Source organism: Gavia stellata, chromosome 10, assembly GCF_030936135.1.
Source record: "Gavia stellata isolate bGavSte3 chromosome 10, bGavSte3.hap2, whole genome shotgun sequence".
NCBI classification, from domain to species: Eukaryota; Metazoa; Chordata; class Aves; order Gaviiformes; family Gaviidae; genus Gavia; species Gavia stellata.
The window spans coordinates 29,735,673-29,749,746 of record NC_082603.1 but is presented as its reverse complement, the minus strand read 5'-3'; the positions used below and the strand labels follow the sequence as shown (position 1 = coordinate 29,749,746).

Genomic DNA, 14,074 nt, shown 5'->3' with positions numbered 1-14,074 from the left:
TGGACACACTCGGACGCGGGCTTCCATCTCTTCAAAAAGCATCTGTGAGATCGTTTGTTGTGCACCAAAAGGAACGGTGTCTGACAACAGTCACTAGCAGCAGCTCCCCCCTTCTAAAATTGAGTCAGAAACTGTTCAGCTGTTACTCCGAGACAAAAACACGCAGGCAACAAGTTGGGGAATTGGTAAAGCAGCCCTGGCTTCTAGGCCATGCATAGTGTATTAATGTACGTGGTACTGTCTCAACTCATGGATTTGATTGTCCTGAATAAGACCTCAGAAATACGTATCCAATGGTGCGAAACTCTGAAGGTAAAATACTAAAAATGTGTTCTTGCGTAAAACTGCTGAATGCTCAGTCTCTGGTGATGCCGAGAGGGAGAGACAAGGCAGTGCAGGCGAACGCGGGGACTTCCACCACCGAGCGGCCTCAGAGCCGTGCCGGCTGGCCGGTACCTCGCCGGTCGCGGTGTCGGCGGGGCGGCAGGAGGAGCCGGGGAGGGGGCGGCCCCGCGGCAGCGGGGAGCGGGCTCCGCCCCGGCGGGCGGAGCTGCATCGATGGCTCGGCGCTCGCGGAAGGCGCCGTATCGATCGCTCGGCGCTCGCGGGCGGGCCTGCGCGGCGGCCCTGTCAGCGCCGGCATGGCCGGGCTCATCAACTTCGAGGACGAGGAGGAGGTGAGGGGTTACCTGGAGAACCTGCACGTCGAGTACAGCTACCAGTGCTTCAAGGAGAAGGACCCGGACGGTAAGCCGGCCCGCCGCGGCCCCCTGCCCGCCGCCCGGGGGCCGGTGGGAGCCTCAACCCCCCTCACCGGTGCCTTGCAGGCTGCCAGCGCCTCGCCGACTACCTGGACGCCGTGAAGAAGGACTTCGTGGCGGCGGCGCGGGTGCTGCGCGACAACTGCGAGGCGCACGGGCACAGCGAGAGCTGCTACAAGCTGGGGGCCTACCAGACCATCGGCAAAGGTGAGCGGGGATGGGCAGTCCCGGCGCTGTGTCGCTGCCTCTGCTTCCCCCTCGGGGGCTCCCTTTCCGGCCCCCGTGCCTTCGGTTGCCCCGAAACCCCTCCTCTCTGCTGCCCGCGCCGGAGCGGCTGGCGGCTTGGCACAGCGGTGGGGGTGTCGCGGGTTCTTCACCCGCAGCACAGAGGACGCCGGTCTGCGGAGGCCCTGCCAGCAGCCTGGACTCCTCTGTGTACGGGCACTGGGGCGGGGAGGGCGGCTGGCGCCTGCGAGGAAACACAGCTCTTGCTCTTCCAAAGGTGTTGAGCACTTGCATTTCCTTCTGACCTTGAGGGAGGAGCTACCTGTCCTTCCCCTTTTATGGTCACGTAATAAAAGCTGTGGAAAGGTGGAAAACCTTAAATTGCTTCCTTCTGAAGAATCAACTTTAGGTTAACCCCCTGTATTATTTTTTATAATTATGTCTGTATAAGTGGTAAGTATATTCAGTGCTGAATGTTGCTGTGTGTCGTGTTCTTAAAATTTGGACTTCTTCCTGTCTGGCTGTTCTTTTTTACAGAAAGTAAGGAAGAAATAAACTTACAGACTGGTAACACTGCTTACAGACACATAAGTAGGCCCCAAGTCTGCCCAACATGTATCTGCTGGTACAGCAATTGGAAGCAGTGAAACTAGTGAGTCTTCTTCCAAACGACAATACTAGCAAGGAACATATTTTTACTGTAGTTCAAAACTAGTAACAATCTTAGTGTACCTATAGGTATACTGGCAAAAGAATACTTTGCCTAATATATGCTATTAAGAAATCCATAGATGTAGTAGTGGAAAGAATGTTTTGTGGTTTTGTTTGGGTTTGGTTTTTTTGTCTGCAGAACTTGTGATTACTGGGGAGTGGAGAGGGTTTCCTAACTTGAAGACATTAGCAAAACCTTTGTAACTGAGACAACAGTAATGTCTCTGAAGTCTTAAATTTTGTCAGTAGCATTTGAAGTGAGGGATGCTGTATTTCCTAAAGAGCACTGGGAAGCATGCTGCAAAGCAGAGAGCTCCCATCTGGTTTAGCCTGTCCTTTCAGTAATCTTTTGGTTTCTTGGCTGACAGGTGGACTCGACGCAGATTTGAAAGCTGCCTACAACTCTTTTATGAAGTCATGTGAGAAAGGTGGGAAGAAGTCAGTAAATGCATGTCATAACGTTGGGCTGTTGGCCCATGATGGGAGAGTAAATGATGATAAACCTGACCCGGTTGTTGCTAGAGACTATTATACAAAAGCCTGTGATGGCAATTTTGCTCCTAGCTGCTTCAACCTCAGTGTAATATATCTGCAAGGAGCACCTGGGGTCCCTAAGGACATGAACCATGCTTTGAAGTACTCGCTGAAAGGGTGTGAGCTGGGTCACATATGGGCTTGTGCCAATGCCAGTCGAATGTACAAACTGGGAGATGGCACTGAGAGGAATGATGCTAAGGCAGAAGATTTGAAAAACAGGGCAAAACAGTTGCATAAAGAACAGAAAGAAGCCTCAAGTTCTTTAACGTTTGGGGAGTAAAACTGTCAGAGCAGTTATTAAGACTGCAGTTTTAAATGGCAAGTGAACTTGTTACTTAAATTGTGAGCATACAGTTTTCATTCATAATAAATAAATATCCTGTAAGTATTTGCATATGCAAATAAACTTCTATTTTTGTGGATCCAACAAACATGACCAACTCTGCTGTGCCTTTCTACATTTTTAAGTACACAGGTTCTTCAGTGTATTGCTTGGATCCCTCCTCTTTAAGGAAGGCGAAAACTTCTGGCCTTTTAAAAGTTTGTCCCCATGGTTTCAAGTATGAAATGCTCTGTATTGTGTCTAGCGCTTCAGTATCGAGGCTTGTGCCTGGACCAATTCTAACACACAAAATCACAGTTGCAAGGTAATCCAAACTTGGACACTCAGAACTGTGCCATCTCTCCTACAAGCAGTTGTGGAATTTTGATAGTGTGCACACTTGGGTGATCTGCTCTAAGGCTGCTTTGTACCAGGGTGGCTGGAGAAACTTGAGAACTTTTTTTTGCTGAAGGTAACGTTTGTTACCCTAAGATTGTATTTAGATTTGCTGATTTAGTTACTTTGTTGTCATACCATCAAAATGGCACTTGTGACTAGGAGGAAAAAAAGAAATGACTTGTCATAGGGAAAAATAATAATTGGATATCTTGCTGATGTTTAAATTGTATGTTTAATGCCCTAATTTCATCTTAGAAGTTCTGATTTCTCAATTCAGTCTGTAAGTTTTACAGGCTGTTAATATAATTATTTCATTTGTGCAAATGTTTATTATTTGATTATAAATCAATGTTATGGAATTATTGGATATACTTTGATTTTTCTAAATAATTAAGCATACAATTGGTGCCAAGCCAAAAACGTCTTGTCCAAGAACATCTTCAGTAAAAAACTGGGTTCAGGAAACAGGGCCATGTGGGAAAGCTGTGAAGAAACTGAGGGGTGGATCACTTCAGCGTGCAAGTAAAAGCTGTTCTATAGCAGTGTGCACTCTTGGGATAGAGTTGTACTAAGCTGCTGTCTTCTTAGATGGAAGTCTAGCCTACAAAATTGAAACAGATTTCTGTTGTGTGACAGCCTCTGAATGCGGATGCATTGCCATTCACAATGTGAGCTGCATCCGTGTGTACTTGTTGATTTGAAATGCCCACCTGTGCAGGCCCCTGCTCGGTGTGTGTCCCTGGCTCTGTCACAGACCTCGCTTTACCAGGAACACTGATTTGCACAGGGGGTGCCCGTGGAAACCCTCTTGTCACTAGGCTCCTTCCTGCTTAACTTCATGCTTTGCTGTTCTACTCAGTCTGATGACTGCTTTTGATCCCATTTGCCATTTTTATATATTCATTGACTTTTCTAAACATTGTGGTATGAATCTTCTGCAATACTCTCCTTCCCCCCCCCCCCCCCCCCCTTATGGTAAAAAGCAGCTCACAGTTGCTTTGTATTCTTTTAAATAAAAAACAGTATCTCTCAATCTGAAAAGAAAGAAACAAATGCCTTGGTAACTGAGAGCGAAAAATGACACTGAGGGTTCACCTACAACAGAGTTGGTGTGCAAACATCCTGACGTGGGATGTGGCACTCCTGTGCAAGTGCTGGGTGCTGCACGCAGTTGCTGGGTTTGTGCTATATACATTCAGAACACATGAAGAGGTTCTGTTAGAGCTGCTAACGATATGGGCTCTCCAGTCCAAAATGTACATTATGTTTGAAGGACCAGAGGATAGTTCTGGATACTGGTTTGTGCTACAACCATACGGCTGAAAGGATGTCTGCTTGTTTGTCAAGTTAGCAAAGTACATGCAATCGTGTGCTTGTCAGCATGCCAGCATTTACACGTGCACACAGCCAATAGCAACAGCTGAAATTAAAGAATTATTTCTAACTAATTTTCACTGTTTTTTAGGAGGAATAGTGAATTAAGTATGCTAGCATGTTTTCTGCTACTTACTGCTTAAAAAATTCAGAACATGCCAGATTTGCACAAACAGCAGCTGGCTCTTTCTTCCTCCTCTTAGGCTGTGGCTTAAAAGTCAAGGCCCAGCACTTAACTAATATGTGCAGGAGTAATCTGTTGAGTGCAGTGGGATGGTTCCTCTGTGAGAGCTGGCGGCTAGATACTTAAAAGCACTCACAGATTTTTAAACGCTCTAGGTATGTTCTGTTGAAGTACCTGAGCCAAATGGTTGTTGTTTAAGACCTCTCTTCGTTCTTTCAAAGCTGTTCTTAAACATCTTTGTCACTGAAGCTTTGCTATCCTGAGAAAGCTTCAAAGTGTGTTAATTGATTTATGCAACTGTACTGTCACTCTTAAAGGCAGCATCAACAAAGCTCACTACAAGTGTCTTGGAAGGAATTTTTTTTTTTAAAACTGAGAATGTTTTAATAGTTCCAGATCAAAAATTTAAATTTTACATTTATAGTGGATTTTGGATAGATAAGGGTAATAAATCACCAAAGGATGCAAACTGAGAGGAAAACCAGAAGATTAATCAAGTGTACAAATAAACCTTGATACTGTGTGATTATTTTTTTGTTTTGTTTTGTTTTGTTTTGCATGTGACAACCTTGAGAGCTACAAGTGAAAGAGGGTTCTTGCATAGGTTCTACTTCAAGTGTATTGAACAATATCAGCAGCCAGTTTCAAGACGGCTGTACATAGTTTTTCGTGTGGAATTATATTGCCCCTAGATTTCTATAGTACATTAAGTAAGAATATAGGGATAGTCTGTGGAATATAGAAATAGTCTGTGGAATATAGGAATAGAGCCTGTATTTTTAATATAAAAATCCATGGTGACCAGTGGAAATAAGCTTCAGTGCATTACAGCATCAAATTGACTAAAGAGCAATCATACACAGTAAATGAGTTCTGAAAGATTTTTTTTTTTTTTCCTCCTGTGCAAGTGTTTATAACCAGGAACTGTAATTCTGTACTGGGCTCAGGCTGAACAGCTTGCTGCTGTGTAAAGGTTTCTGCCCTTCAGAGGCTGTTGTGAATCCCACCTATTTTCTGAGCTAACCTCCTGCTGGAATAAGCACAGATTTTGAGCTGTTTTCACATGGTGTTTAAGTCTCACCACTTGCACTTCAAAACCATGCTTATTTTGCTCTCTCTGGACACAGAAATACTGTCCTTTGCTTGTACTGTCAACTTTTTCAACTGTGAGAAGTTCGTCCAGGCGGCATGTTGTCCTGGACAGTGCCTCTTGCTGTCTGCGACGATTCCAGGTCCAAGGGGGGACATGCTGCTTTAGGCCCTGAAAGTGTGAAGCTTTTCCCTGGTCAGCTTAGATCTAGAAACATTTAAGTCACATTCAGATGATACCAAGCCCAAAACAGTAATGAGCCTGTATAGCAGTATGTACATAGAAACTTCTCTGCCTATAGATCTTGCAAATGAAATAGGCAGGAGAGAAAGCAACTTAATTAGCTCTGCTGGGCAGATGAGCTACAGGGGCAGAGATTAACAGAGCTGCCCCAGATTGTGGAGGAAATAAGTAAAAGAGCTAGGAATTGGCCTAGACCTACTGAATTACAGATAAGTATCCAAGGCGGAGATTCCATTTCAGACAAGGCACGCACACAGGTTTTAAATACCTTTAGCCTGAATGTTGTTTTTAGCATCTTGCCAACTGGATTGTCACTGTGTATCTGACTGCCACGCGTGCTGACTGCTTTAGGATTGCTCTCCAATGCACGGTGATCACCCCTTACTCAGTTACACAAACTGTTTTACTCTCCTGCCAGCTTCTGAAACATTATGTTCTATTTTTTATAATACAGATTTAGGGAATAAGGTGCCAACTGATCAGATTTGGGACTCAAATCCACAGCTTAAATACATGCAAACCGTAACTAAACGTACGTATTCTGAAACAGCTGTCTAAGTAAGTAGGGCAGTATATGTAAATGTGTTCATGCACTGACACGATCCTTTATAATTTATAATTATTATTATATCCTTTATAATATGCAAAGTTTGTGATACATGTGTGTATGTTTTGCTGTAAGTTCACTGCTGATTTAGAACATGAATGCTCTGGCTATGGTCTGAATAAAGATAGAAACTTACTATTGAAGTAAATTGTGGGAGAAAAAACAACACTGATACTGGCTATTGCTACAACTGAAAGCAGAATTGTTAGAATCTCATTGTATGCTGTCTCAGGCAGAGCATGTATGAATTAGAGCAGTTCTTCCAACTTAACTGTGCTTTTAACAGACTTCTTGGAGGGGATATGCTAACTGCTGGAGTAACAACCCTGGCAGCACAGTGTAGTGATGAAATGGGTGTACTCTAACGACAGATGGCAGTACATGAAAAACATTCTTGTATGCGGTGGGTGTAAGGCCCATGGCTCTTGTTTTCAGCAGCCTGAAAAAAAAATAGCAGTGGTGACAGAAGTGTGGTTACTTTTTCTCTTAACATAGTTAATATTTTATGGCAGTTCAAGAAGGTAAAGCTGTTTTAGAGGAGCAGACTTTTCCTGATTCTTTGCTAGGTACTATTCTGGGCATTTGTTTCACTTGGGAAAGGTAAGTAAATGCTACCTTTGCAGAGTGTAACAGTCTAGTAATAAAACAGTTGGGAAGCCATGTGTACAGAAGTAAGCAATTACAGGTGGCTCAAGGTGTTGGAGAATTGGGTGACATTTTAAGCCCTGATCTTTTTTTTGAGCGTGTAATGCTCACTGCCTCCGAGTGGCTTGTTCAGATCCTCAGTCCAAACCAATGTGCAGCACTAGAGCGGGCTTTCTTCCACCATGACTAACGATTGTCAGTGATCCACCCCGGGGAACATCTAGTCAACACAGCAAACAGGCACCTGGGAACATCCTCAATAAAAGTGACACACATTGCAGATAATTAAAGCCACATATAAAGTGCATGTTGTGGGGAGTTTTCTTCATAGCACTTGAAAACTCAGAGGCTTGCAGAGTTTAAATATTATAAAATGAACTATTTTCATAAAAGCTGTCAAGTGTGTTAGTACCGATAAGTTTATGAAGTATCATCCAATTTTGCACCACTGGTTGAAAAGGCAAACCCAAATTAAGGCAGGCTCTTTTGTTACACTAAAACACCATCAAAAACAGTTTAAAGTGTTTTGAGGCTGTCTCTGAACAGTTTGCTGCCTGTTCTGGACACACTTATATCTCTTTTACACAGATATCGATGATGCTGTAACATATGGTTTAGATGGGTAAGGCCCTCCCCTTTTTGACTATTTTCCCTCTGAAGTGACAAAGCATCAAAAAAAAAAACCCTATTAGACAGTCTCATTTCAGTGTATTATAAATTATATGTGGTTAATGCAGTCTATAGCAGAGACTATAGACTGTTAATAGCAGTCTGTTCTCAACCTAGAGATTATGTTCAGGAGGCGTAATCAAAATCTGTTAAGAGGTGAAAATTGTACTGCAAATCTTGGCTTATAACCATCTTGCTCTGATATTATGAGGGTATTACCAAAAGGCCAATATCTTCCCGCTCTTTCTTCTTACCTGATGTTACAAAGGCTAAATTTTATGTCCTATTGGGAAGAAAATTGTTCCTCCAAAGCCTCCGAGGTCATAAAGAAAGAGTCATAGGTATGTGATCCTAATGGCATTACTTGGAAAGTATGGAAGACCTGTTGAAGTCTTCAGGATCACTGGATTGCCTAAGTAAAGGAGTTTATCTCAGCGCCACAGCTCCTAAGCCACTGTCTGCTTTCTCTTTCATTTGTTTGTATTGATCTAAGCATACAGGCGACCTCCTTTATTAAAGCAGCAATATACTTCAGAAGGAATGGCGACCGACTCTTAATTAAATAGACTTATGAATACATGGCTTTAAATGATGAAAGCATTCACTGCAGGATGCTTCCTGCAGCTGTGAAAAGATCACCAGTGGAGTGCTGGTTTTGTACTCAGATGTAGAACACACTGTCACCACATCATGTTGTGTCGTTAAGTGTCACTTGGATTAATCCTGGAAAAAAGATGCAGTCAGGTAAAGAAGCCGCATGACGTTGTAGAAACAGAAAAACGGCCTTGTTCCGGTGCTTCTGTTTCTGTGTTATATTGTAATAAAAGCAGTTTTGCAGCTTGCTTACCTTTTATTCAGCTGTCAGTAACAACTCCTCTCTGCGATGTATGTGTGAAGGTAGTTCTTGTAGCTGTACACACCTATCCAGATGGACAGTCTAGGAGACTTTGTACATGTAATTGCCACACCAAGAAAGCAAAATAATAGTGTTCCTTGTTACAGTACAAACTTTTGGTTCAGTGCGGAAAGAAATTCACTCTGTCGGCAATTTTTCACTTCATCATCTGAGAGAGAAGAACTCTCCCAGGTAGCTCTTCTCCTTTGGTAGATGGAGAAGGAAGAATTCCTCCTCCCCTTGTGCTTCCCAGCATCTCATCCACTAGACCTCAGAATGATACAGTTCTGCTCAGGGTTGGGCTTTTTGGGGGGTGAAGCAAGAAGGCAGAGGGAGGAAAAGAAGTCATGGCACAGCAAGAAACAAACTAGAAAATAAGCAATATATCCAGTTGTTTTATTATTGCAGTGATTTGTGCTGGGGTAACACCCAGGGGTTCAGTTCAGGTCCTGATATTAGGTCATTTGTGTGCACCTGTAGTAACACCCCCGATCCAGGGACCCGCAATCTAAGATTCAGGATCGTACAAAGTCCCTAGTACATATTTCAGTATCGAACGCTAGTATCCTGCTCTGATTTTCCATACACTGTATCAACAATATGGCCCAGAATCCACACAAAACAGATTTCTCCAAGGCTTTTAAGAGTTTAATGATCAATTTTGTGCCACATTTTCGATATCTAATTTCGTATGCCGTATCTGTAGCCTCCCAGTGCCTTCATTTTTCAGTATCCACACTTGAAGCAAACACAATAACCACTAATTACACTAATCTCAGACTATATCATATATTTCTAATTTGTTGTCATTGCCTTCTACTCTAACAGTACTTACAATTGCCAATGGTATATTCGTTCCAAATATGATGTTTTATATTTCTTACACACTTTGTTTTACAGTCTTGTTTGTAATATGGCAATATGGTTTTGTAATATAGTCCTTTTTGTAATCCTTTTTTCCCCTAGATCAACTAGTAAGAAATTTGAATGATACGGAATTATAAAATTAAGGCCACTTTGGAGTCGTGATTTCAGATGGGGATTTGCGAACAGCATAATCGTAATGCATACATACGCTCCAATTCATGAGTATGAGTTCTCTGTAAGATCTCATTCTGTCTATGCAAAACTGAAGTACAGTGCTTTAAACATACCCTGGAGAGTTTTTCTTAGCAACTGAGACACTTCTGGTAAAACAGAAGAAAGAAAGATGAAAACCCCTCATGTTTATACAGCAGTTGTCACCCGCAGCATTCTAGTGCACTTCACCCAGTGAATCACAAGAAACACAGAGTTGCTTTTCAGCTCAGAGCCATTACATACGGAGTTGGGGTAAGAAAGCCATCGAAGAAAAATGTTAATTGTTTGGCCATGATGTAGTTTCATAACTTGAAGATGAGCCTAACCTGAATTTACATTAGCAGTTCCTTATTCTGACAGTCCTCGTTTGACACTTGATGGCCTGCTCTGAGCATTTCATTGTCTCACAAAAAACACTGAAAGAAGTGGGCTGGTTTCCCTCCAGCTCCCCTGCGGCTGGAAGCACACCATGTTCCTATAGAGCTTCCAGCCCAGAAACTCTCATTGCCTTGCAACAACCTTTTCTGCAAACTCCTGAGCAGGAAACCTGTATTATCTCTATAGTACAGGAAAGGAGGACAAGGCACTGAACGGCTGTTGACTTATGTCAGGTCACACAATGTCAGTAGGGGCCCAGACTGATTATTTTCCAAACAATATTTAGCATGGCATGGACTTGTCAATTCTTTACAAGCCAAGAAACACTAAGATGGGAAACTGGCCTTTGAATGTTATTCTGATAATACTTGTGGAGTATTATTCCAGAAAGATGCAATAGCCACCTCAGCACCTCTTACTTGTCAGGTAGGCTGAGATAGAGTGACAGTGATTGATAGCTGTCGCAGGGACCCAAACCTGCCTCAGAGCGGCAGCTCACACACCGTGCTGTTTATGATGAACAGACACTGGGCCTCAGAGAGATTCTGTATAATTTGAGGTAAAAAGCTTTAGGTCTTTTTGAAACTCTGAGCTTATTCTAAGTTCTTTTCTGCTGGGTTTTGTGAGTTTTACACGTTCCTCAGAACCCAGGGGCTGATACCAGAGGATGCCAGGGACCAACGTAGTTACAAAAGCCATAGAATGTGTGAACAAACTTAATACAAGCGATGGTTTCTATAGGAGCAGCACAAAGGTTTTGTTACAGCAAACAGTAAAAACTTCCCACACCATTTAACAGTTAACCAAAATGTCTCTGCAGAGTACTTGGCTTTGTAATGTCTGTTTTCTGTGTATTACAGCATGAAACGCCTGCGTGTGACGTTTGCTGACTGTTCTGTTCATTGCTCCCACAACAGACTGTGGACATTTCCAGACCACGCTATCACACCGTAGTGACAATGCTGAGCCATTGATGGTTTAAACTGCAACACAAATTAAAAGCTAGTTAATATAGTTCCATAGATGATAGGAGATAGGTGATGCCTAGTGATCAGTTCTAATTCTCTATGAACTTTCTTTCCTAATCTAACACCATCCTAATATGTGTGTTAAACTAAAGCCTATGGTCAGCCTATGGACCTGTTATGTGTCCCTAGTGATCTTTAGGTAAGACTGTAAAGCATTCTGTCCTTTCAAATGCAGGATGATTTTGCCTTAGACCTTGTGCAGTTACAAGTTGCAACCTAAGGCTATGTTTATACGATAGCAGAGCCCTGGAAACATTTTATATATACTATTTTCCCCATTATAATCTTTGGGGAACAACTTCAAGGAAGGGTTTTGATCTATGATTTGAATAAATAACCTCACTTGATTTCAATGAATATTTTCGCTTAGCATTTTGCAGTACTGAGCCAGAATACTTGCTGTCATCCCACAAGCAGATACATCGCAATGGTCGATGAGAACTTCGAGCCAAACTGTGGAAAAGTTTTATATCTTAGAAGCACCAGTTGAAACATTGCCCTCTGGAGAGCCAAAGGTGAGGTCCTTTGCCAGAGTGCAATGCCAGCATCACACACACAACCTGGGAAAACGGCATATAGAGGCAAGCGAAGGCGCCTGGTGCTCAGGAGTCCACTGCTAACAGTGCTGAAGAGCAGCAAGCTTCAGGCAGCTCACGCTTCGCTTAGTGCTCTTGAAAGGCATTAACATTGCCTGGGGACATACATAAAGTGACAGAGAGAAAGTTAGTAACATCTTTTGATGTTTAAGTATGAAAGAACAAAGCTTTTTGAGTCCGTTCCCTGTCACTAGGCTGAATCAGAGATATTGCGAGACTGGGAAACAGATAGAACCTTGAAAACTAATTGCATTGAACCTTAATACTGGAAAATTTTCTTTCAGAAAGGTCCTTGTGCCGTCTGGGATATGGGATATTTCTCTGCTTTTGTCATGACACTGCAAATTGATCAGATGAATATGTGGAGAGGAATTGATTGAGTACCCTGTGTTTGGAGGCTTGAACTAATAAGTGACAAACATAAATGCTGTTTCTTGTTAGGAATTGCTATGTGCAATACTGCTCAGCCTATGAATGCAGTTAAAACCAAAGGGACTCTGCACACTTTCTGCAGCACATCAAGCATCAGGTTCCCTCAGCTGGGACCTATGTGGTTGTTTTAAAGGACTTGCTGGAGTGTAACTTAGCTTGGCCCAAACACTCCAAGAAGATCATAGCAGAGCTGTTGAAGAAAAACAGGATCAAAATACTGGAGAGTCTGAAATGAAGGGTGGGTTCACAACAAAAATGAGCCAGAATAAATTGCATAGCAGAGGAATTATTTCTAACTAGAACTTACCTGTCCTTATACAAAATGAGATCAACTGCATTCAGCTCTGGGGCCCCCAGCATAAGAAGGACACGGACCTGTTGGAGTGAGTTCAGAGGAGGACCACGAAGATGATCGGAGGGCTGGAGCACCTCTCCTATGAAGACAGGCTGAGAGTTGGGGCTGTTCAGCCTGGAGAAGAGAGGGCTCTGGGGAGACCTTCTAGCAGCATTCCAGTACCTGAAGGGACCTACAAGAAAGCTGGAGAGGGACTTTTTACAAGGGCATGTAGTGATAGGAGAAGGGATAATGGCTTTAAGGTGAAAGATTTAGATTAGATATAAGGAAGAAATTCTTCACCATGAGGGTGGTGAGGCACTGGAACAGGTTGCCCAGAGAAGTTGTGGATGCCCCAACCCTGGAAGTGTTCAAGGTTGGATGGGGCTTTGAGCAACCTGGTCTGGTGGAAGGTGTCCCTGCCCATGGCAGCGGGGTTGGAACTAGATGATCTTTAAGGTCCCTTCCAACCCAAACCAGTCTATGAGTCTATGAGTCTATGATTAATTAATTCAAAGTGAATTCTATTTTTTCTCATTGCTCAATCAGTAAAAGAAAAGGACAAGTAATTCGATTTGTCCTGATCCCAGGAAAGCATGACATCAAACTGCTTTCTTCCCCGATGTCTCCAGAGTCCAACAAGAGCTACACTAACACTGTGTGCAACAGAAGGCCTGCTAGGACGCCTTACAGATGCTAGACTACCTTGTTTAGCTCTGGAGTTAAACAGATCACGATTTCCAGAGCTTAGTCCCAGGTATGTGTGTTCCTAAAGGAAATCATCACAGTCCAAAGCCTGTTTTGCTAACTTAATGAAGGAACCAGATCCAGGTCATGGCATATTCAGATCAGGCCTTTTCTGGAATATAATCCCAAATCAGACCAAATTACTTCTCAGGTATCTGCAAAGTGTCTGGACAACCTGAAACAGAAATCATTCACAAGTTCAAGATCAACTCTGTTAACTCCTCTACAATCCATATGGGGCGAAACTCCCACCAATACACGGCTGTTAATGTGCATTTATTAAATAAGGGCTTGCACAGAGTTTAAAGCCCTGTGAGGCAGAGGTGAGGGCTGGGACCGAAATGTAGTCTTTCATCATGGGCTTCTTCACCTTCTATCTGTAGCCAGGGCTGAACCAGTGGGTAGGTGCACACACACACACACAAAGGTCTGATTTTTGGAAACTGAGCAAGTTTTTTAGTTCAGACCCAGCTGTGCATTTATTTGATGGGATTGCAATAGCTGTTTGAAGCATTCCCAGAACCCATTAAAGGCTGAAGATTGCCCCAGCACTTCAGATTGCAGGCGGTCTAAGCACTAGGAATGGATAAAAGATTAGAGCTAGCCAGCTATTAAAAAAAAAAAAGAAAAACTAACCCCACAACAAAACCCAAATGTTCTCATGATCTGGCGAGCCTTTTGTGTGCTGTCCTCTCTACATGCTGTTCAGCTGTGTTTTTTTCTCGTTTTCCTGTGGGAGGACTGTTCCCTTGGCTACCAGTGCTGGCCTCTAATAGTTGGCATTTGGGCACTCAGAGCTAACAGGATGAAAACATTG

At 43.1% G+C, this 14,074-nt stretch overlaps 1 protein-coding gene across 1 annotated transcript; it reads left to right on the top strand.

Annotated features, from left to right (window-relative positions):
- Window positions 1-635: 635 nt before the first annotated feature.
- On the top strand, window positions 636-2,659 carry LOC104261058 (cytochrome c oxidase assembly factor 7). The gene is made up of 3 exons (XM_059822195.1): window positions 636-747; window positions 828-968; window positions 2,066-2,659. Exons 1-3 carry the CDS (start codon window positions 642-644, stop codon window positions 2,512-2,514), a joined length of 696 nt encoding a protein of 231 aa, XP_059678178.1. The 5' UTR covers window positions 636-641; the 3' UTR covers window positions 2,515-2,659.
- The last annotated feature ends 11,415 nt before the right edge of the window (window positions 2,660-14,074 follow it).